Genomic DNA, 24,234 nt, shown 5'->3' on the forward strand with positions numbered 1-24,234 from the left:
CTTGTTTGTTTCTTTTATCTCTAGAATCACAGTCCCATACTGCCTGATATCTCATTTAAAGAAAGCAATTCCTTGTACCTTTCTAGTTTACCATGAGAGGGCAAGTCCAGTGACAGTTTTTGACACATAGACTGCCAGTTATTCCTACAGCCAAAATGGGTTTATTCAGAATCAGCAAAGAATTGCAGTTTGGGGTCTGCAACCATGGCAAACCACATGCAAGTCCTTCCACAGCAAGGAGAGGACTCTTAAAGAAGGGAAAGGGAAATTCGAGGGCTATAGTAAACAGAGTCCGTTGGAGAAATTGACAGTTTGAAGTATAGTGGCTTTTCATTGGCTGAGGTTGTGACAGTCTCCTCTAATTGGATGAGCTCTTGCCAGGCAAGAAGAGGAAGTCTTTCTTTTTCCTGTTAGGCTCTACTCTTGTCATAGGTGTTAGAGCTCCCCTTTCTGGTCTCCCAACTCTATCTTAATTGAGGTTTCTGTTTATTAATTTTTACACTTCCCCCGTTTGATCAAGAGCTTTCTCTGAAAGCATTGCTGATCAAGAGTCCAGTTTTCTGGTTTCAGCAGCTTTTTGTCTCTCAATGCACGGAAGGACCTTGGGTGTAGTTTCCCATGTCAGAGGGAAAGTACACAGATTGAAAACCTATTGAGGTCGCATTCTAGTAACAAGGAGGGATAGGAGGGAGAACTCTCAGGCACTTTTTGTGTAAAATCCATGTGTTATCAAGATCGTAGACATAGGAGATCTTCTGAAGTGTTATGTCATCATTAAAGGTCTGGCAGGCAAGCTTCCAACAGGACTGGTCCAGATTATCTTGAGAAAGCTATCTCATCAGGTGTTGTCTGCTTCAATTCTAGAAAATTTTTACTTTCAGGACCCCAGATGATATGCAGGTCCAGTCAGGGTTTGGTGCTTTCTTTTAGTGTATCACCTGAATCCAAAAGTCTATTCCCTGGAGTTCAGTGGCACAGGGGTTGGTTAGCAGTACCAGATAGGGGATCTTTCCAGCAAGGTTGGAGAAAGTCTTTCTGGAGGTCTTTTCCAATTAGATAAAATCTCCAGGGTGTAAGGTGTGATGCTGAACGTCTTTGTCTCCCAAGAGCACACTGTAAAAAAGATTGCTCTAACAAAACATGGTTATTTTTAATAGAAGCAATTAGGCCTTTGCAATATTGCAGTATCTCTCTTATCAGTGAGTCAAAAGGGGCAGGAGCCAAGTTCATTGGGTATTCTATGACTGTTTCAAAGTATGAGAGTTTATGAGTTCCAAAAGGGATGGATCTAAGATTTAGAAGGACCTATGGCAATGCTTTTGGCCAAGGTGTTTTTAGGGACTCTACAAATTTGCCGTTTGAGTCTTAATAATATCATTAGTGCATTTGACTAAACTAGAGGGTTAACAGTGGTACACATGGTGAAAGCATTGTAAAACTGGCCAAACAGTGCACAGTTGTCAAAGTACTGACTAGTAAGATGAGTTCCTTGATCACTATGAAGTTCAAGAGGAGTTACCCAGGTAAGGATAATCTTTTTCAAAGGGACTTCAGCCACAGAAGAGGCAGTAGCCTGTCTGCAAGAGATGCCTTCAGCCCAGTGTGAAAACAGACAGACCAGGACTAAAACATATTTATATTCATGAGACAGAGGAAGTTGTATGAAATGCTTTTTCCAGACCTCAAATGGTTATTAGGCAGTTTGAAATGTCCGGGAGCAGTGCAAACAGGCTTCTCTGGGTTATATTTCAGACGCGTGGGATAAGTGAGGTAGGAACTTCTTGCAGCCTTCTTAATGTTTCTTCACCAATATTGATTCATGAATGCTATCATTATGTCAGTAGACCAATGGTTTAATGTATGTACAGTGGTTAGGATTGGGAATTCTAGAATCACTGCTAGGACTGAGTTGTTATTTGGTCCAAACCAGAGCTTTCTCTTTTTGTCAAACCAAGAATTGTTGACCTTCCAGTCTTGTTTTTCCTTCTCTGAGGCCAATTGTGTTCAGCTTCTCTAACCAGTTTTTCTAAGTTATAATTTGGGGAAATATCTCTTTGGACCATGCCAGAGGTTTGGCTGTTGTTGGTTCCTTTAAGGACAGCATTCCTTGTGGAAATGTCAACAAGGTGATTTCTTTTAGCTTCCAGAAAGTCAACTTTAGAATCTTAATAATAGCTAAAGCAGCAGATGAAAGTATTGCATCTAGCAATTCCTGAATATAAGAGCCATTTAAAATTTTATTTCCACTACAAGTAAGGAAGCCATACTGCTTCCACAACATTCCAAAAGTATGAGCTACTCTGAAAGCACATCTACTATCAGTGGCACTTTTGTCCTTGGCTGAAGTACAAGCCTGTGTAAGAGCACATAATTCAGCCTGTTACGCCAAAGTAGCCATAAGTAAAGATGCTGCTTCAACAACATTAAAAGGAGTTGTAATAGCATGTCCAGCACAATATTTGTCATTGTCACTTTTTAAATAGAAACCATCAGTGAACCATGAGAAATCAGTGTTACCCAAAGCATTTCCCTGCAGATCATCTCAAGGAGTCGCGAGGTGATCTATCAGCGTTAAGCAGTCATGAGGGACTTCATCAGTGACAGAGGGGAGAAGAGTAGCAGGGTTACCGTCACTCTGTAAAAGAGTGATGTGAGGAGCAGTTAACAAAAAGACTTCAGAGGAGGTGAGGCAGCTGACTGAGAATTGTTGAATATGATGAGAATTCAGGTGAGCTTTTACTGCATGAGGTACAAAAATGGTTAAAGGGGATCCCATAATAGTTTTCTTGGTGGCTTTCACTAAACGGGCAGTGGCAGTAATGAATTTTTCTCCTGTTTTGGGAGAAAGAAATTCTGGCATGATACTTCCCTAAGAAGTCTTAGCTAAAAATGGATAGGGGTGGAGGAACTAAGGAGAAAAGAGTATGTATTTCTCAAAGGGTCTAAACAAAAGGGTATAGGTTCAAAGACAGGAACCTCTTGTGGTTCAGTAGAGATCCCTGATATTTGAACTGTTCAGTACTCCAAGGCAGGGGCTGCTTTATAGTAGCAGAGTTGAGCACCGGGTGTGTTGGCTTTGGTGTCAGTTAGGACTGGAGGAGATTCAGCCCCAATCTGGAGAAACATTTCCCTAAGATGGTTAAGAGGGAGGATTGGGAAGATCCCCTGTAGTTCCTCAGAGCCACTTCCTTGAGGACTGGGAGAGCAATGGAAAAACTGGTTAGAGGCCTCAAGGTGCCGGAAGTGCTCGAATTTATAACAATCTCTTTTCCAGTGTCCCGGCTGTTTTGCAAAGATAGCAGAAACTTAGGAGGGTTTTGGTTTCATTTAGGGACCTTCATTTGCTGGAGTTGAAGATTAAGAATTTTGTTGGTCTTCCTTTTAGGTGACTGCTCTAGAGTGCGAGAGAGCTGGTTCACCAGATTACCTAAATCTGAAGTGGACATAGTTTCCCATTCCATCCTGGTCCTTTATACCAGAAGGGAAAGGTCCAGGTTCATCCTATTGATAAACATAAAATTAGAGGCTCCCCAGGTGGGATCAACATTTGAAGGAAGACCAGAATTTTCCTTAACAATCTGGAGTTAATTATAATAGTCATGAACAGATTCATCAGATTTGCGTGCAAGCTTGAATTTTGTCCCAGTCAACAGGCTTTGGAAAAGTCCTAGGAATTGCTTGATGAAGTTGTCTAGCAGTTGCCTGAGCCTGATCACATAACTTAGCGGGCTGGTCTCTAGCTTTAACTCTAGAGACCTTTCAGGATTTTCCCAATTAGCAGCTTTCATTCCAATGCTGGGCCTAGCCTTCACCAGCAAGCATATGAACTAGCAGAGATGAATCAGAGAAACCAGGTTGATAAGTTTTGTTTTGTGTATCCCTTAACTACTTATTGTGGATATAGATGATTTTACTACTTTTGTCTTTTAATTTTCCTGCTAGCTTTATAAGTGGTTGATCTGCTCTCTTTATCGTATATTTGCCTTTACCAATGAGGTTTTTCCCTCTCATACTTTTCATATTTCCAATTGTGGCCTTTTCTTTTCTGCTTAGAGAAGTCCCTTTAACATTTATAAAGCCTGTTTTGTGCCACTGAACACTTTTAGCTTTTACTTGTCGGTAAGACTCTTGATCTCCCCTTCAACTATGAATGATAGTCTTGCTGGGTATTCTTGGTTTTTTCCTTTCATCATTTTAAACATATCATGCCACTCCCTTCTGGCCTGCAGAGTTTGTGCTGAAAAGTCAGCTCATAGCCTTACGGGAATTCCCTTGTATATAACTAGTTGTTTTTCCTTTGCTGTTTTAAATATTCTCTCTTTATCTTCAATTTTTGTCATTTTAATTACAATGTGCCTTGGTATGTTCCTCTTTGCATTAATCCTGTATGGGACTCTCTGTGCTTCCTTTCCCAGGTTAGGGGAGTTTTCAGCTATTATGTCTTCAAATATGTTCTCTGCCCCTTTCTCTCTTTATTTTTCTGGGACCACCGGCACATTTGATGTTGTCCCAGAGGTCTCTTAAACTGTCCTTATTTTTAAAAAGTCTTTTTTCTTTTTTTGCTTGGGTGATATCCCCTCCTCTGTCTTCTAGTTCACTGATCTGTTCCTCTGTATCATACAATCTACTGTTGATGCCTTCCAGTGTATTTTTTATTTCAGTTATTGTATTCTTCAGCTCTGTTTGGTTCCTCTTTATATTTTCTAACTCTTTGTCAAAATTCTCATTGTGTTCATCTGTTCTTCTTCTAAGTTCTTTGAGCATCTTTATGATTATTACCTTGAACTCTTTATTGGGTAGATTGCTTACCTCCAGTTCACTTAGTTCTTCCGGTGTTTTATCTTGTTCTTTCATTTGGAACATATTCCTTTGTCACCTCATTTTGCCTAATTTTCTATTTCTATGTATTTGGTATGTTGGTTATGTTTCCTGATCTTGGCAAAGTGGCCTTATGTAGGAGACATCCTATGGGACCCAGCAGCACATTCCCCTTTGTTCAGCAGAGCTACCTGCCCTAGGGGGCCCTCTGTGTGGGTTTTGTGGGCCCTTCTGTTGTGGCGAGCTGACTACTGTTAGCCTACTTGTAGGCATGGCTGGCCCCTGGCCTGATTGGTTGATAGGCTCTGCCTAATGTGGAGGCTGCTGGCTGCTGGTGGGCAGGGTGAGGTCCTGGCATAACTGGCTACACAGGGCATGGGATTTGTGGTCCTGGTGCTGGCCCATTGGTGGGCAGGACTGGGTCACAGGGCACCTTGTTGCAGAGCTTCAGAGGTTCTGGGGCTAGTGCTGGACCACTGGTGGGCAGAGCTGGGTCCCAGGGGAGGGGGTGGCAGGTTGCAGGGGCAGGAGTCTCGGAGCTAGTGTCAGCCTGCTGGTGAGTGGTCTGGGTCTTGACCAGTGCTGGGTGTGGCTGGGCCCAAGGGATCCCAGAGCTTGGTACTCACCCACTGGTGAGTGAGGCTGGGTCCTGGGGCTAGTGCCAGCCCACTGATGGATTGGGCCAGTCCCGACAGCTGGCTGCAAGGTCCTGGGGGCCTGGGGCTAGTGCTGGCCCACTGGTGGGTATAGCAGGGCCCTGGGCCCTCTGGTGGCTGGGGCCAGTTCCAGGGCGTCTTGGGGCTCAGGGTGTCCTATGGCAACAGCCCTGCTAGTAGGTGGGACTGTGTCCCTGCACCACTATGTGCTAGGACTGGGGTGTCCCAGGACTGGTGGTTACTGGTTGATGGGCAGGGCCAGGTCTTGGTGCTAATAAGCTAGAGGGTGAATTCCAAAATGGCAGTTGCCAATAGCAGTGCCCTCGTGGTAGAATGAGCTCCCCAAAATGGTTGTTGCCAGCGTTGGTGTCCCCAGGGTGAGCCCCAGTTGCCCCCTTCCTCTCTGGTAGGCTCTCTAAGATCAGCAGGTGGGTATGACCCAGGCTACTTTCAAATTACTGCTGCTGCCTTTGGTCTCAGAACATGTGTTGTGTGTGCCCTTTAAGAGTGGAGTCTCTATTTCCCACAGCTCTTTGGGTCTCCTGAAAGTAAGCTCTGTTAATGTTTGGAAGCATCAAATTACCAATTGAAATAGGTGCTCCATTCAGTTTGGGAAATTTTAGAGCTGTGTAAGTTTGAGGATTTCAAAAGTTTCCTATAATCACCATTGATATTCTAAATTGCCTTTGGTTAGGTAGGTGTCAGGTGGGTCACCGATTCTCATAGTTTATCATTGTCTCAAATTGAATATATTATACTCAATGAGGTTACAAATTTATATACTTCTGTTGATACAACTAAAGTCTTAAGAATACAACCCTAACGATGTTTGGATTTAAAAGTCATTGGTTTCTTCAGTGTAGAATATTTTTAAAGTATTTTAATCCCATAAATGACTAATTTCTAATCTTTTAAAAAAATTATTTTAATTTTATTTATTATACAAATGATAACATTTCTATGCAAGATTTGCCTATAAAACACTAATTTCTAATCTTTTGGGGTGAGATAATTTGCTTATCAGTTTAGTGGTGATTTTTTAGCATTAATTTTTGAAGATTACAGTTTCTGCTCAAACATACCGATTTTGGGGTAGTGGTGGTTTGCATTCTCTTTGGACTCTATCCTTTAGTCATTCTTCTCACTACCCCGCGTAGCATCTGATGTGTAGTCAGCATGAATTATAAGTATTTATTAGGTACACGAAGGAGGAAAGACTGAATTTGAGAAATAAAAGCTTAATCTCAGAGCTAGAAGGTGATATATCAGTGGAACACTTTCTTCAAAATGTCACTAATAGCTTAGGGTTTAATGTTTTTTACTTTGTAGCTATATAATTATGGACCACTTAATTCTGTACAAAATTTGCTTAATAGTAAGCACACATTTCTCAGGGTTGTGAGAATTAAATGCACAATGAGTTTTATAAGTTGTAAGCAACAAGCAAATGTTAGTTTGTAATATGTCATTAGCATTCTAAAAAATGAGAGAGCTCTGTGAGTTGGATGATCTGTCAAGGCTTCAAGAGAAAGAGGGATTTGATACAGGTTTTGTAAGATATGGGTAAGTAGAGTGAACGGAGAAGAAGTAGAATTAGTCAACAACTAGAAGCTGGAGTGTACAGAAAGTCTTAGTGGAGTAGAATAGGGATAGGGAAGGGGTTGGAGAGAAAGGTTGGGAGGCAGATGAACTAGAAAGTAATATTCTGCAAATCAAGCCATTGAAAATAATTCTCAGTTTAAAAATTGAGGCCAGATAGTAGAAGACCTTTCAGACAAAGACATCCCATGGAAACTCTACACCAGTATCCTTTATGAATATAGATGCAAGAATCCTCAACAAAATACTAGCAAACAGAAATCAGCAACTTAAAGGATTATATACCATGACCAAGTGGGATTTATCCCAGGAATGGAAGGTTAGTTTAATATCCAAAAAATCAGTCAATGTAATATTCCATATGGATAGAATAAAGGACAAAACCACACCATCATCTCCATAGACATGGAAAAAAGCATTTGACAAAATCAAACACCACACAGAAACATACAGAAATATTATTCCTAATTCCCAAAAAGTGGAAACAATCAAGATAGCCATCAAATGATGAGTTGATAAGCAAAATGTGGGTGTACCCATATCCATACAGTGGAATATTATTCAGTCACAGAAAAGAAGGAAGTACTAATAGAGGCCGACATGGGTGAACCTTAAAAACATGCTAAATGAAAGAAGCCAGTCACAAAAGGCCACATGTCGTGCGATCCTATTTCTATGAAGTCTCAAGTATAGGCAGATCTATAGACAGAAAGTAGATTAGTAGTTTCCAGGGGCAGGAAAAAGGGGAGAATGGGGAATGACTACTAATAGATATGAAATGTTCTGGAATTAGATACTAGTAATCATTGAGATGATTGCACAATTGTCTGAATATACTAAAATTGAATTTTAAAGTTCAAAAGGTAGATTTTATGGTATATGAATTATATCTCAATAAAGCTGTTAAAAATGGATGTTTTTAAAGAAGTATATAAGGCTTAAAATTGTGGATATTAATAGCCAACATCGATTGAGCACTTACTGTATGCCAGATATCTGCTAAGTGCTTTGCATATATCATCTCACTACATCTTTACAGTAGCTCTAGGAGATACACAGTTGAGCAAGTGTGGCTAGGAGAGGTTAAATTACCTGCCCGTAGTCACGTGCTAGTAAGTTGTGGGTCTGAGAATCATACCCAGAGCTTATACTTCAAATGACAGTGCTATGCTGCTAAGGGGCTGTACTCGGTACCATAGAAGGAGGGAGCCATTAAAATCAGGAACGACATATCAAAGGGGATACTTAGGAAGGATAATATCAGTGGAACATATTCTGTTCAAAGCATGGTCAAACGTATGTAATTCTGAAAGGTCATAGACACTATGCTAGCTCAACTTTTTTTCCTTTTTTCTAAAATTTACTTTAAAATCGCATCTTTAGCCTCTTGAAATCTTATTCGATACATTATAGGGCTTCCAGTGGATGATCTCTGGCATAGAACTTACAGTTTTAAACCTAAGCTGTCTTGTCCACTCCGCAAATATTTATTGAGCACTTACTAAATATCAGCTACAACGTTAGACCTTAGAGAAATTGTGCAATTCAGTCTAACCCAGTGATAGTCTGCGAATATGTAACTAGTATAGTGTGATGTGTATGGGAGCATGGAGAAAGAGAAGAAGAATTCTGCACCATTTCTCTTAATACTTCCTTATTGAAGATGCCTTCTAAGACCAAGGCTAGAACTAAAATTCTTTTGCTCAACATGGTTTTCAAATGTATCTATATCTGTACATTAAGGAGAAATATAATTTATTCAAGATGCTTAAATTCAAACGAAAAGCTATTTCATTCAAAGGTAACACCATTTAAGAAAAAGATAATTCTACATCTTAATTCCACAGTTGTTAGTACTCACAACTGTGGGAAATATAGGTCTATCTTCCTTTTCTCTTTGGAGAAAATGAAATTATGGTGGTATGGTATGGGAGCCAAAGTACGAAAAGGACTTGTGGGGAAGGAACCCCAGCTGTGGGGACCCTTGTGAGTAATGTATTGCTTGATATTGGCGAAGAATCATCAAACACTGGTATCATTCAATTCTCAGAATCATTTCCCATGCCTGATAGTCCAGCACTTTCAAAAGGCTTGATACATATTTTGCTGGAATGTAAAATGGGATGTTAGGTTTCACTGTTGCCTCTCAATAGCAAATGCAGTTTTTGTTTTTTGCATTTTAGTCAGCTCTGCTTTTAACAGGCATTTTAACTCCAGAGCTGTGGATTTTATACTAATTCAGTATATCCTTAAAATCTCTTCTAAAGTGAAAAGGCTAATAGAGATGGGGGAAAAAATAGCCCTATGAATCTAAATCACAACAGATGGGACTTGTTGAGGAGTTAGTGGGTGTCTGATTTCCTCGTGCCCCGAACACTTGGTAGAGTGATCTAGTGCTGGACACCAGATGTTCAGTCAGTGACTGCTAAACACATAATTCCAGTGTTCTGGTGGAAGTATTTTTATACTTAAGGGACACACAAGTGTGCAAAAGCGAGGAAAAATATTAGGTTTTCCCGTATACCCATTTTCCGTAAATCATCTTTCTAATGCTCAGATTATATTACTCTCACCTACATTCAGGCCAAGTTAATTTCCATCTACAAAACTATCCAGTGGTTTATGATAAGCAAAGGTAATAACTGAGCCGAAGGGTTAATAGTCAATCTGATCCATCTCACGATCAACAAAGACCTCCTCACAGGATTTTATATTAGGGAGTTTAGAGCTTTAATGAAGTTCACCTTGAGTTTATTTCTTTCAATCCTTTATTTAGAGTCTCTGAAAGAAAAATAAAGTACTCCTCATGGCTCTGCTAAAATGAAAGCTTGAAAGAATGCTGCATCACACTACCTCTAAGAAAACTAGAGGAAGGTATTTTTTCAGTAAGAAATGCCAAACATAGTCTTCAAATCATACTAAAAGCAATCAAGATTAAATATCAGATCTAGATGAGAAAACTAGACATAATTTAAACCTCTCTTATGGTAGTGTGCATTTGTTCACAGTACATGTTAATATGTAATCTTTCCCACCCTCAGATTCCGTCTGTAGGTAAGGGATGACTGTACCTGACTCATCGAGTGTGAGGAGGAAGTAAGCTAGTGTATCTAAAGTATGCAGCACAGGGCCTGGCCCTTAGCAAAGTGTCAATAAATAGTAGCTGTTACTGTTTTCTATTTATTGTTAAATGAAATTTGTATAACAATGTAGTCTTGGGAAAATGTGGTGTAATATAGAAGGGGGCTGGGTTCAACCAAGCTTGGATCAGATCCCAGCTCTCTTTGGCATATTATTTAGTCTTTCTGATCTCTCATTCATCTGTTAAGAGGGGTTATGAAGAACTGCTTACATGTTTACTTGTGGATTAATGGAGATAGTGTATTTGAAAGTTCCAGTCCTATTGCTGTCACATTGTAAGAATTCAGTGAATATTAGTTGAATCTGATTGATTCTAGTTGAATCTATTTGCAAAGGATATGTCTGTCGAAAACTAATTCCTGCTTTCCTCTAGAAATTTTACTTTCCTTTTGTTTTATGACTTTTATAAATATTTTACAAATATTTTTGTCTTCTAATACATGTTTATTTTTGTTTTGTTTTGCTTTTCTATTTCACTTTTTTGGAAGATTGCCTGGGTGCTTGCTTGAATAAACTGATTTTTAATTTTTTTTTTTTGGCTGCATTGGGTCTTCATTGTTATGCATGGGCTTTCTCTGGTTGTGGTGAGTGGGGCTACTCTTCCTTGCGGTGCATGGGCTTCTCATTGTGGTGGCCTCTCGTTGCGGAGCATGGGCTCTAGACGCATGGGCTTCAGTAGTTGCGGCACGTGGGCTCAGTAGTTGCGGCACGTGGGCTTCAGTAGTTGCAGCACACGGGCTCAGTAGTTGTGGCTTGAGGGCTCTAGAGCACAGGCTCAGTAGTGTGGCTCACGGGCTGAGTTGCTCCGTGGCATGTGGGATCTTCCCGGACCAGGGATTGAACCTGTGTCCCCCGCATTGGCAGGTGGATTCTTAACCACTGCAATGCCAGGGAAGTCCCCACAGTTCTGTGACTTTGCACATGTCATTTCTTCTGACAAAAATGACCACCCTTCCCTTGTCTACCAAATGAGATCTTAGCTCAACGATTTTGTTCTATCTGTGCAGATAACTGAGAACTGGTCAATTTCTATAATGAGTATGATGCTTTATTCTTATTTAGATTGATGGTCTCAAATTTTACCACCCTTTTACTTCCAATAATTTCTTTTATTGGCTTCTAATCTGTTCTTTGTTTTCACCACCTTTTGCTTTCCCTTAAGTTTAGTTTTTTTTCCTCTTCACTTGTTCTCTTTCCCTTTCAGGCTTTAATTATTTTAAAATTTAATTAACCTATTCTAATGCATTTAACTTTAATTAAAACCATTAAATCATATTTTAAATAGTCATGTGGATTCAATATCATTTCCCCACCAATAATTCACAAAGGTCAACAAAAAGAAGTGTGGCATAATTACTCTAATAAAGTAACATTTTTATTGCTTAATATATCTTTATTAACAGCTTTATTGAGGTATAATTGATATACAATAAATTTCACATAAAGTGTACAGTTTGGTAAGTTTTGACATATGTATCCACCTGTGAAACCATCACCACAGTTCACATAGTACATACATCCATCAGCCTCAAACGTTTCCTACTGCCCCTGTGTAATCTCGCTTGCGTCTTTCGCTCTGCTCCTCCCCCCATTCCCATTCCCAGGCACTGATCTGCTTTATGCCACTGTAGGTCATTTGCATTTTCTAGAATTTTATGTAAATAGAAACATACAGTATGTACTGTTTTGTCTGACTCTTTTTACTCAGCACAATTATTTTCAGATCCATGCACATTTTTGCGTATATATCAAAAATTAATTCCTCTTTATTGCTGAGTAGTGTTCGATTTTATGGATACATCACAATTTGTTCATCTGCCTGTTGATGGACATTTAGGTTGTTTCCAGTTTGGAACTACTATACATAAAAGCTCCTGTGAACATTTTATGTGCCAGTCCGTGTGTGTGTGTGTGTGTGTGTGTGTGTGTGTGTGTGCGCGCGCGCGTGTGCATGTAGGTGGATAGTTAGATAGATTGATTGATTCTTTTTTTCTCTTGGGTAAATGCCTAGCAGTGGAATGGCTGGATCTTCTTAGGTTCAGAAACTACTAAATTGTTTTCCAAGGTGGGTGTATCATCTTACCGGCAATGTATTAGACTTCTAGCTCCTTCACATCCTCAGCAGCATTTGGTATGGTCAGTCTTTATAATTTTAGCCATTCTAACAGGGGTATAGTGCTATCTCACTGTTGCTTTATATAACACAGGAAATTCTTTATCTTCACAGGAAGAATATTAACAACTAAATATGTTATCTTCAACAATGCAGGTATCCAATGGGGGAGCTGAGAGAGAAGGGAGAGTTGGGGAAAGAGAATAAGACGGAAGGTGGCCCCATGAAGTATTTTGCTGTTAGGAACATTCACACAGTGAGATAGCTTACAGCAGTGTGCATAGAGCAAGTTTCACCTAAAGTTTTCTGGTGGAGTCTATTGATATTTCTCTCTCTAGAGGGGTTTACATTCACTAGGAGGGAAACAAATCCTGTGGCATCTTGAGTATCTCCAAGTTTCTTCTCTAGGATGATATCATTGACAGATAACAGAGGACCAGAGGGAGAAGTATTTGACTAGACTACAAAAGCCACCTTATAATTATATTAATGGTGGCAGGTGGAGAACTTTCACAGGCAAATCTAATGATCATGTAATCACCAAACCCCTTTACAGCTTGTAGTTTTTTACTTCTTTATTTATCTACCCTCTCTTAGTTTTGTAGGTTACTTGGGAAACCGTATAGGTTCTTCCAGAGGGTACATGCCACTTAAATATGGATTTGAATGTGGCTCCAGTAATGATTATCCTAGTAGAGGGGACCTGTTTATACATCACAAAATGTCTGGAACAGTCAGCAACAAGAAGCTTATTTGAGGTGGCTGCTTTCCATTTTACTTTAGCAAAAGGCCTTTAAAAAGAAAACAAAGTTACTCAAAGATAGGATTAATTTCTCCTTATGCAGCTAAATACATAAGCAATGAATGTAAATATTTGATAAGTGAATATAAAAGGGCTCTTATAAGCACAGAGTAAATAAACAACCTCAATAAAGTACAGGAAAACAGTTTGCATTTTGCTTGGTATGATGTTTTCTTTATTCAGTTAAATTAACAAACCATGATTTCATCATTAGTCAACAAGATAGTAGAGGGACCATCAAAGCAAACTACAGGAGTGTCCGGATTGATCTGTGCCAAACAAATGTTTGTAGCTAACAGCTGTATTATCACTGATTCTAATTTACGCAGCCAGGGTTCTCCTTTCATTTCCTAAGTGAGATGAATGTCATCTTACATGATACAGACACCCTCTCTGCTGCTTGAGTAATGAATCAGGTCAGCTCTCCCCTCTGGGTAGCCTCACCCCTCTTTGTAGGTGGGGAGAAGTGGCCTGCTAGAGTTTTTCTGTTATTTTTTTTTAAAACAACTTATAAGCCTCTTTCTAAGGTTGTATGAGTCCATTAGTAAACTATCCAGCATTTGAATGAAAAATACCAGTTTGTTGTGTCAAAACCTTTGGATGTACAGGTTTTAAATTGTGTGCTTTCTTCCTTTTCTTGTTTAATACTTAAATAAAACCTTGAGTGCTGAAGAATAGGAAACAGTATGCTGTAGTCTTTGCCTGCTAGCTGAGATTCTTTGATTCATTCTGCAGTAGATTTATCTCCTCAGAGCTCAGGCTGAGAATGAACCGATCCTAAGAAGCCCATCCGTTTAGTCCACCTGGTTAGTGGGACATGTAGTACCTTTGACTTGAGGATTCCAGGCTTCTTCCCATCAAAGCAGAGCCCCTCCCCCAAAATCAAAATCTTGATTTTTTAAAATTTATTTGAGATTAAAAGGGAGAGTCTTATGTAACAGAAGGAGGGCTAAGGGTACAGGGCAGTCGCTCTGGAATATGTGTTAGCTGTGGATGGTGTGTTTAGCCATCAGAATTCTGCTCATAGCAGAGGGTATATAACCCCAGGAGAACATCTGGAGAAGAGAAGCAGTCCTGGCTCTGCCACTCAGTGAGTGCCTGTCAGCAAGTCATTTCTTGACCTGAGTCATGCTTTTTTTCAACTCTAAAATGGGGTAATAATTCTTACCTCACAGGATCACCATGAGGATTAAATAATGTTTGTGAGAACAAGCAGCACAAAATAGGTGCTCAATAAATGATAATGTTCGACCATTGGAAAACAGAACCAACGATGAAAGGTTAGAGACAGTATGAGAGAAACGCCCTTAAGGATTCTTTAATTCCACAGTTCTTAACCCTAGCAGCACATTAAACTACCCATGCCCACGGGCTCCACTGCAGACGAAGATGATCGGAATCTCTGGGGGCAGAGCCCAGACAAAGAAAACGATTTTAAGTGCTCCGGGAGCTCCAACGTGCAGTCATGTCAGAACCATGAAGCCATCCCCTTCATTAAAGATGTGGAAATTTCAGCCAAAGATAAGTAAGAAGAGGAAAGCTCAAAATCATTCTGCCAGTGGTGTCAAGGCAAAAGCCTTGGACATAGGCATTCTGTGTTCTAATCACTCACCTCTGTTTCCTTGAAGACTTCATAGTCTCTGATTTCCAGAGACTTCAAGAGCAGGTGTCCTGTTCTGGCCCATTGGCTCATCAAATGTTGCTGACAATCTGTGTGTGCGCATGCGCGTGCATGTGCGTGCACAGGAGTCCCTCTGCTGACGGTCAATCTGGTAGGGAAGACAGCTAATTAAGCAAGAGCAGTATGAGAGTTATGTAGGATCAGAAAAGTGGGAAAACCAAACCCTATAGCCAGGGTGGATCTAGAAAGCTAGCTTCTCAGAGGACGTGGCAAAGGTAGGGCTGAAAAATGAGTAAGCAAGGAGAGGAAAGACATTTCAGGCAGAGGAAACAGCTAATACAGAGACACGGTCATATTCCAGGAAGGGCAAGTGGTTTCATGTGCTGTAGTGATGAGTGTGTGGTGGTGAGGATGGTGGTGGAGGAGAGGGGCTGGAAGCATAGTCAGAGGCTGCATTGTTTTTCACAATCTGAATTTCACAAAGTTTTGAAATTGCTATTATCCCTTAAATTAAAGGAACTGCTTAGATGCCTTGGTCCTGTGACTTTCTGGTGCAGATCTGCGAAGACTGATTTGGTCTGTTATTTCTGGATATTTCAGAAAGACAAGAAATGTCCAATTATACATATTTTGGGCATTTCTATTTCTATCATAGAACCAGTAGCACAATGAAAATCAAGAAAGGAGAGGAGGAAAGAAGCACAGAGTCAATCTGTTTGGGGTTTAAGAAAGGAAAATATATTGGAAAAAGCATTCATCTTCAACCTGTTTACTGAGATCTCTACTAGAGAGTTTTCCATCTTTTAAAAAAGGTGGCATATCTCTGAGAAGGAATCCACCCCAATATGTATACTTAACTGATCAAGAAAAAGAAATATCTCTGAGAAGAAGCCCATCCTAGAAATATGGGTAATTAACTAATGAATAAAAAGAAAAATTTTACCAGACTTTAGAAACTCTGTTCAGGGAGCAACAGCCTTGAATAAAGAGGTCACGGAAAGCCTTCCATGGTCTTTTTTGTCCTGTATAACTAATTATTTTCCATGCAAAGCTCCAAATTGCATTTCCTACCCTGCTGCATTGCTGTGAGCATGATTCTGGTACATTGTGGCTCTTCCAGGGATACTCCTGATATCAATCGTGAAGACTATTCAGAATGAGGATGGGAGTCAGAGTTGATTTGTGCCAACATTCCTGCTGAGAATTAGCCCAGTTCCATTATGTGTGGGCGAGCCCCTGGTTCCTCGCCCTTGCCTGTTTGAGGTACACAGATACAGCTGAGAGACTCTGCAGGGAGTGCCAAGTTAAGACACCCCATGATAGGAACATTATCACTTACTCTTTCATAATGAGCTCTTTGTGGGAAACCGAAAAAGATCAGGTTTATCTACCATTCAGTGCAGCTGTGGTGCCTCTATGAAAAGCGAGGTCTGCTTAGTAAGGCAAGAAGAATCCAGAAGAATTGGATTCTTCTGGACAGACTCTCAGAATGAGCAGGGGCCCTGAGTCTTTTTTAACTCTTCCAACTAACTGGGGTGCTAAGGGCCAGCGTAACTGCTTGGTTTGTGTCTTCGTTCATCAGTTGGAGAAACCGAGGCCCAAGGAGGTGAAGTGGCTTCCCCAAATCAAAGGTTAGTTAGAGGCCAAGCCAGAACCTATAGTAACTAGGTCTTCTCCCTCCTGTGGGCCGAACTGTCATCCATAAACCTGGTTATGATTATAATTAGCTAGGTTGTCAGAGATAGGACAGGATGTATATAATAAGAGTATATTGTGAAATCTTTTCTGATTTGGAAAAAAAGATAATGATGAACTTGGTCAAAATTTGTTCTCTGTGCTTTATTCTATTTAATCTGTGTTCACATACAAGATTTAATTTCTCAAACTGTATTTCTCTGTTTTATCTCACAGGTTGCCTATTTATCAGAATAGGGCTTGGTGTTACGAAGTCCACCCCTGTTGACTTGAACCACTCAGAAGACCTGTGCATCCTGGCAGCCTCATTTATCTCACCTCATGCTCCCACCTTGTAGTCGTGTATAAATATGACTGGCGTAGCACATACATATCCCCGCGGAACTTACTACTTTTCTATCTAAGATGGGTCACTTAATCCCAGGCCTTTCTTTCATGTCTGTACTTCATTCTTTCCTGGACTTTCCTACCCCATAGATTTTAACTTTGGAAACCTTTGCATGGGATTTGTACAAGTAATATTTTAGGTTGGTTTGCACAGGACCTATCATATTTTGTAAGAGTTGGCTCTCACATGAGCTCTTTATTTTTAAACATTACTCTTTCCTGTTAAGAATTCCCTGCTTTGGAGTTGCATCTATTCTTCCTGTTGTCTCTTTCCCCCTCATGGTAATAACAGTGAGGAGTGCCTCCCTTCAGGGTCACTTAACCTCGTTCCACGCGCAGGGAGAATTCATGAGTAGTAATATGTTCTCCAAAGAGAGTCTGACCTGCAAACTGAGAGTATTATGGGAAGGCAGATGATGATACCCAATCACATAATTAATGAAGATTTTTACACCTAGCCCACTTCTGTGGGTGAAGCCCAGAGGAGCCTGACTCTGGGTTATAACAAAATGCTGCACAACCATAATTTCACTGTTCAGATCTAATATTAAATCAGGCCCAGATTTTTCTGTACTTATTGAACACCTGTTAGGTTTACATGGGAATCCTCTTAGCTGTGAGCTCCTTGTGGATGAGGAACTGTGCCTAGCATTGCACTTGGCACATAGTAGGAGAACCAGGAATAAGTGTGGAATGAAGGGGATTGGTGAACAACTGGGGTTTTTCAGAGTATCCTGTCCTGAGGCCACTGCAGATGGAAGTGGTTCTCCTGTAGCATAACACATCCAGTTCTTTCTTGAGGTTGGGCTGCAACTTGACCTTCTTCCAAAGATGAAAAGGAAAATCATTATTCATGTGAGATTTGCCTTTCGGTGTTTAGCACGAATTTGGTTTCTAAGGAAAAAATGGCAAAGCATTCCTGCAGGAAAAATTATTCTTTAGGTATTCTTCTCTGATGACCATAGACTGAGCAAGATTTTTGTATAGTTACTGTAGCCATGAAAATACTAATCATTGGACAACATTCCTAATGCAACAAATATCAACCCATAGAGCACTTTGATGAATGTCAGGGAGCAGAGCTAACAGAAATGTAATGCTAGTGAGTCGGCACTCTCTTTACCAACTCCACACGTTTATTCAGCATCTTCCTATGTGTAAAACCCGTGATTTCTCCTTGCTTTTGTTTGTTTTTCAAATGTCAGTCTGAAGGCAGAATATACCTTTTGTAACTGATGAACTGTGATCATTATTTGTGTCTATAAAAAGTGATATTCCTCCTCACTTTTAAATTAATTTGGAGTTTCAGGGATAAGGTTTTGGTGGTATGTGGCATGCATTAGGTGCTCAGTAAGTATAGAAGGGAAGGCAGAGTGCTGGGAGGAGGTTACGGGAAGGAGAGGAAGTGATCCACACTTGGGCCCTGGAGTCAACCTGCACAGAGTCCAGCAGACTCTGCGTGTAACTGCCAGGTAATCTGGTAACATCCATTGACTTCTAACCTGAGTTTAATATTCTTTAAAATGAGATAATACCTACTTCGTAGGGTTTTTGAGAGGCTTAAATGCATGAATACATGTAAATGTCTGATATAAACCAACTCAATAAATGCTAGTTTTTTAAATATAATTAATAATAATGTTCATGATGTCCAGTGATTATCTTCTTTGAGAAAGCACTTGTCTTTTTATCTTCCTGGACTTTGAAATGAGTCCCCTTCAGTTGATATGGATTCCTCAGGGCAGAGAGAGACAAGCACAGTAGAATTGCTCAGAACAGGCAGCTGCAGGCGACAGCCTCCTCAGGGACGCCCCATGGTGTTACTGCCCTGCTGCCCTCGTGTGGGTTCCCCTCTGCTAGGGTCTCAGGCTTCAGTCCTAATCTTACCTGACTGCTGTTCTCTTGCCAGGATGGAGGGCCAGATTCTCGTTTCCTTTGTGTATCCATACTTTCCTCTTGCAGGAGAGCATGTTTGCCTGAGAATGGGACCTTTATTAGCCCATCTTCCTAGGGGGTTTACCTTGAGGTCGAAGAGAGACAAGCCGGCCCAGTGGGGAAGGGCCGTCTGGCTGTGGGCTGACGTCTGCCCATTAATCCTTAGGGCCAGATGTTGATGTTTCTTAAACCTTTGATGAGTAACAGTGTTCTGCATCTAAGAGACTCTAATTTTACCTCTTTCAGAGACATCACTATTTTTTCACCAAAGTTAGATTTCCTCAGAACGAGAGTATATTTTCTAAAAATGTTTTGGCACGAGGTAGAGTAACAATAAAAACGTGTAAAGCATTTAGCCCAGCTAATGAGCAATACTGGAGACTGGTGGCAAGTCAGAGGGCTTCCTCGGGGTTTTCCTGAGGTAATTGACACGCACAGAGAGTGGAGGGGCCCTGGGAGGAGACCTGCTTTGGAAGGTTCTGCCCCCTACAGCCACCTCCATTTCTCTGCGCCCAGCGTGGAAGAAGGGGCCCTGGCCTCTCATACCTGCGCGCGGCTAACTGGTGCAGGCGCTTACTGCGTGCCAGTCTGGGTTCTGAGGGCCGTCGACCCTAAATCACTTCATCCTCAGGACACCTAAGTTCTGAGGTGGATACTGTTTCTAGCTCCATTTACAGAGGAGGGGACGGAGGCTCAGAGAAGATAAAAAATTTCCCAAGGTCAAATAGTCGTTAAGTGATATAATCAATAAAAAAAAAAACCACCCAGGCTCCAGAGCCTTTTCTCTTAACCACTGCTCTACTACACTGCTTGAGGAGTTACCCGTCCTTCCTGAGGATCGCAGGCAGGGACCAGAGGGGTCCAGCATATATTTAGCATTTTTCTTCCCCAGCTTTTTAAAATACTTTATTTTCAGTAGGATTCCAGGCATAAGTAGCAGTCTTCATCTCAACAAGGGCAAACTGCCTATAAGAGCTATAGGGTGGCCCAGCACTTTCCGTAGAGTGACCTCTGCCCTCCAGTAGGGCAGCACCCTGTCACAGGCCAGGTGCCCTGGAAGGGGTTTCTGAGATGGAGTTTGCCATGCAGGTTATCTATTAGGGGTCCCAGCCAAAGGGCAGTTGACACGACGGGAAGTTGAGCTGCAGTGCAGGCCTGATGGCCTCAGCCAAGCACCTGGCTGTGGTGGAGCAGACGTGGTCTCTCAGAGCTGCCTGGTGGTACCACCGCCACCATCCGGCGGTGGATGTGGGACACCTGAAGGAGGGCGTCCCCTTGGGCAAGGAAGCTCTTTTCAGCTGAGGTGACTCTGAAGGAGCTGACAGCATTCCTTGTCACTGAGGCAGTGCGTTCTTCCTTGAAAGGGGGCTCTAGGCGCTGCATCCGTGTTTCCATCTTGACGCTTTCAATTTTATTAGCATTGTGAGTCTACACAATGGGAAATGCTTTCTTCAAATTCAGCCTCTGTTTGCTTGGATTCTAGATAAATAGGCACTGCACAAATAAAGACAGATCCTTAGCTTTCTGGAATCCTTTTACTATAGCCCTAGGCAGAAGTAAAGGTATCACATCAATATATATATTTGGACCATGTGATTAAAGTCATACCTGGCATTTTTGGAGGCACTTAAAGAGTTTGTTTTACGCTCATCATGTCTTTCAAGTGGAGCCAGTTGGCTTTTTTCTGGAGGCCAGAGTCCAAAGCTAAAAGCCACAATGCAGTGATGGAAAATCTCTAGTTACATTTTGCTTGCTAGTTGTCTTTCAGAGAAATCTTTCAGTGATTAAGATTCCAGGTTTAACTCCCTTTTCCTTGCTCCTTCCATCATGATACTAAAGCAGTCTTCCAGCTCACTTCAGAACAGACATTAACCTGCATCCCAACTGACTTATTTCTTGTCCACGCGAGTTGACCACAGATTCGTTCCTGTGTATCCGGTGGGTGCTTTGCCCTGCAGGATCCATTACTGCTGTGTCCCACTGTTGCCCACAGCTGGCTCTGGCCACTGACGGTCTCAACTGCAAGGTGCGCAAAACCTTTCTCCATTTCCCTTCTTTCAGGTTGGAAAGCTTATCCAAGAAGCAGCTGGAAGAAGTAATTTGAAACGAGTCACTCTGGAACTTGGAGGGAAAAGTCCCAATATTATTTTTGCAGATGCTGATTGTAAGTCAACCACAGATCTCTTACATGCCCTGGCATACTGGCCTGCGGTGCTCACTTTTATTATCTCCACTTTCAATAGGACACTAAGAAAAAGGTCTTTGAAGCTAAGTGGCATTCAAGGAGAAAAATCTAGACCCTTCCTTTTAAGGACAAAATGATATTGGTAAAGACCACTTATCAGTTGACAATCAGAGTTTGTTTTCTAGACATAATAAGCCATTTTGACTCTGTGTTGTTGTAAAATAGGGTAGAAGAGGTGAAGGCCTGGTTGGTATTGTATAGTGGAAAGAGCAGTGGTCTAAGCCTCTGAACACTGGAAATGTAACTTCTGCCTAGATTCCAGAAACCTGAAACGTCTCATGTATGCGTGGTGGCTTTGTAGATCATTAAAAATTTTTAGTTCACTAGCTCTACCAACGTTGTCCCAAACCCACACCCCCTTCTCTGTTTAGCCATCCCCACGCCTTTCTGTTGCCCCCATGGCTTTTAGTCAGGATGACAACACACTATGGTCAGTTGTGTATGAATAGACCTAAATTGGAGGTGATTACACCTTGGCAGTAGGACTCTACAGAGGCCTAGAGCTATAACCTAGAAACCCCATGTCTCCAGGCAGGACGCTCTCTAGTCCACTCTGCACGGGTGTGCTCCTCATGTTTGGAAAAACTTGCCAGGGAATGAAATTACAAAACCTCTTTCAGTCATCCTTTTTCTTCTTCACATCCTGCCAGGCAGCACTGCTTCCTCAATTTCACTACTAGAGAGATCAGAGAACAGAAAGCACATTGCCTGAATTTCAGCCCCAGCTTGGAATTTGCAAGTTCAGCTTCAGCTGTATACTAGTTGTCAAGAGGATCAGGATTCTGTACCTAAATTCCTATTAAGGTGTAGGCACTGCACCGACAGTACATTGATTCATTCAGTCAGTGAGTCATTTAGCAACTAGCAGACACCAGATTTATTAATACTATATTGAGTATTATTTAGTATCTCTTATTTTCACACGAGATGAAAACGAGTTACCATATGCTACTATACAATTCCATGTAAATATAGAGGAAATTGAGCGTCTTCAAAGACGATCATTGCTGTCACAGTTTAATTTGCCAAAATACTAATTAAGAGTATAGCTGCAAGGTCCTATAGATTAGGGATTGCAAATTGGCAGTCTATAGGCCAAATGCAAGGTATGGCTATGTTCACTTCTAAGTATTACACAAAATATTGGTTTCCGTTTTTTCTTAAAACTGGAAATCTGGCAACCCTGGGCTATGTTTATGCATAGCAACAGCCAAAGGTAGTACTTTCCTTCTGAGTCTCTGTCACATTGCTTTACTGTTATCTACACAGCCCCTTTGGTTATTGGGGTTTGAGACTCCTGTTATAGATAACGTGGTCTAATCCCTCTTTTTACAGAAGAAAGGTTTTCCAAGAAGTGAAGACGTCCAAGTTAACACAGCCAATAACGTCAGGGTCTGGTTAGAACTAGAACCAAGTTGTGTTCTCAATCCAGTGCTTTTCACTGGGCTGCTCACAGTTCTGCTCTGTGGTGAGCATGACATTACACCTGGGGCTTTGGGGAGGGAAGAGGGTTGGTCCCTTAGGCCCCTCCACAGGCAAAGCAGTGTTGAGAGCATGGCTGTTTCCTCTTGTAGTGGACTATGCCGTGGAGCAGGCTCACCAGGGTGTGTTCTTCAACCAAGGCCAGTGCTGCACTGCAGGATCTCGCATCTTTGTGGAGGAGTCCATCTATGAAGAGTTTGTGAGAAGAAGCGTGGAGCGGGCTAAGAGGCGCATAGTGGGCAGCCCCTTTGACCCCACCACCGAGCAGGGACCCCAGGTAGAGAAATCACAGACATGCCCGTTCTTTTTTTTTTTTTTAAACATCTTTATTGGAGTATCATTGCTTTACAGTGGTGTGTTAGTTTCTGCTGTATAACAAAGTGAATCGGCTATACATGTACTTATATCCCCATATCTCCTCCCTCTTGTGTCTCCCTCCCTCCCACCTTCCCTTTCCCACCCCTCTAGGTGGTCACAAAGCACCGAGCTGATCTCCCTGTGCTACGCGGCTGCTTCCCACTAGCTATCTATTTTACATTTGGTAGTGTATATATGTCCATGCCACTCTCTCACTTCGTCCCAGCTTACCCTTCCCCCTCCCCGTGTCCTCAAGTCCATTCTCTACGTCTGTGTCTTTATTCCTGTCCTGCCCCTAGGTTCTTCGGAACCTGTTTTCTTTCTTTAGATTCCATACATATGTGTTAGCATACGGTATTTGTTTTTCTCTTTCTGACTTACTTCACTCTGTATGATGGACTCTAGGTCCATCCACCTCACTACAAATAACTCAATTTCGTTTCTTTTTATGTCTGAGTAATATTCCATTGCCTGTATGTGCCACATCTTCTTTATCCATTCATCTGTCGATGGACACTTAGGTTGCTTCCATGTCCTGGACATGCCTTTTCTTTACTTAATCTCTTATGAACACAGAAACCAGACACCCTGGTGGAACCCGACAAAGCATCATCTTCCTTCTTCTGCTGACCCCTTACTCTTCTTCCTCATCTGTCTTCATGGCTGGAAATGTAGCCAGTGAGGCATTGCTTGCTTACGTCTTGTGCTTCTCTTTCTGTTTCTAAATTTTATCCTTGAAAAACCGAGAGATTAGGATTGCCTTAAGGATATCTTGAACTTTGGGGGTAGGTTGGAGTCTCTCAGCTCCAAAAAAGGACCCAGGCATGGCAAGATGGATCTTGACTAGAACCCAGTCCCAGTCCTTAACTGCTGGAGTCAAGACATCCCCACAGGTGCCACAGTCAAGGAGGGCAGGTATCTCTCATTCCCAGAAACCCATTTATACTTTTACCAGCTGCCAAGGATTCTCTCCACCAACCTGACCTACTCTGGGATGACCACGTGCAGTTTGTAATTGTGTAGGGAATGGAGAGCTGTCTGCTCTCTCTTCTGCCATATAGTTCTCTCTTACTGTGAATGCTTCATGCACTGTGGTGGATGAGGAGGGCCACAAAGGTCCCTGCTGGCTGCACTCTTGAGCTCTGCAGGTTCTCCGTGGTCATCAAGGTATATTTCCAGTTAGAACTCTGGTTTTGAACTGAGAATTTTTAAAGGAATATGTAGACCAGATCTCATCTGGATCACTAGAGCATGGGTTTTCCTGATAAGAAGCAATATCTCCTTAGTTTTGGGACCATTTGAGAGAAGATTGAAGTTGTAACAGCAATTCAAACTCAGGTGAATGTAGGTTTCTTTTTTATTTACCATAATAATTGAGTGATA

The 24,234-nt window shown here is 41.5% G+C and overlaps 1 protein-coding gene across 7 annotated transcripts in view; it reads left to right on the forward strand.

The window, feature by feature from the left end:
- Positions 1-24,234, forward strand: part of ALDH1A2 (aldehyde dehydrogenase 1 family member A2) — a 332,881-nt gene that overhangs the window by 297,954 nt on the left and 10,693 nt on the right. For all 7 annotated transcript variants that reach the window (XM_079912113.1, XM_079912112.1, XM_079912111.1 and 4 more), the window contains 2 exons: positions 20,829-20,931; positions 22,587-22,771. In XM_079912113.1, the coding sequence (XP_079768239.1) occupies positions 20,829-20,931; positions 22,587-22,771 (288 nt within the window). The remainder of the gene's footprint in view (positions 1-20,828; positions 20,932-22,586; positions 22,772-24,234) is intronic.

The sequence above is a fragment of the Stenella coeruleoalba genome, assembly GCF_951394435.1.
Source record: "Stenella coeruleoalba genome assembly, chromosome: 2".
In the NCBI taxonomy this organism is placed as follows: domain Eukaryota; kingdom Metazoa; phylum Chordata; class Mammalia; order Artiodactyla; family Delphinidae; genus Stenella; species Stenella coeruleoalba.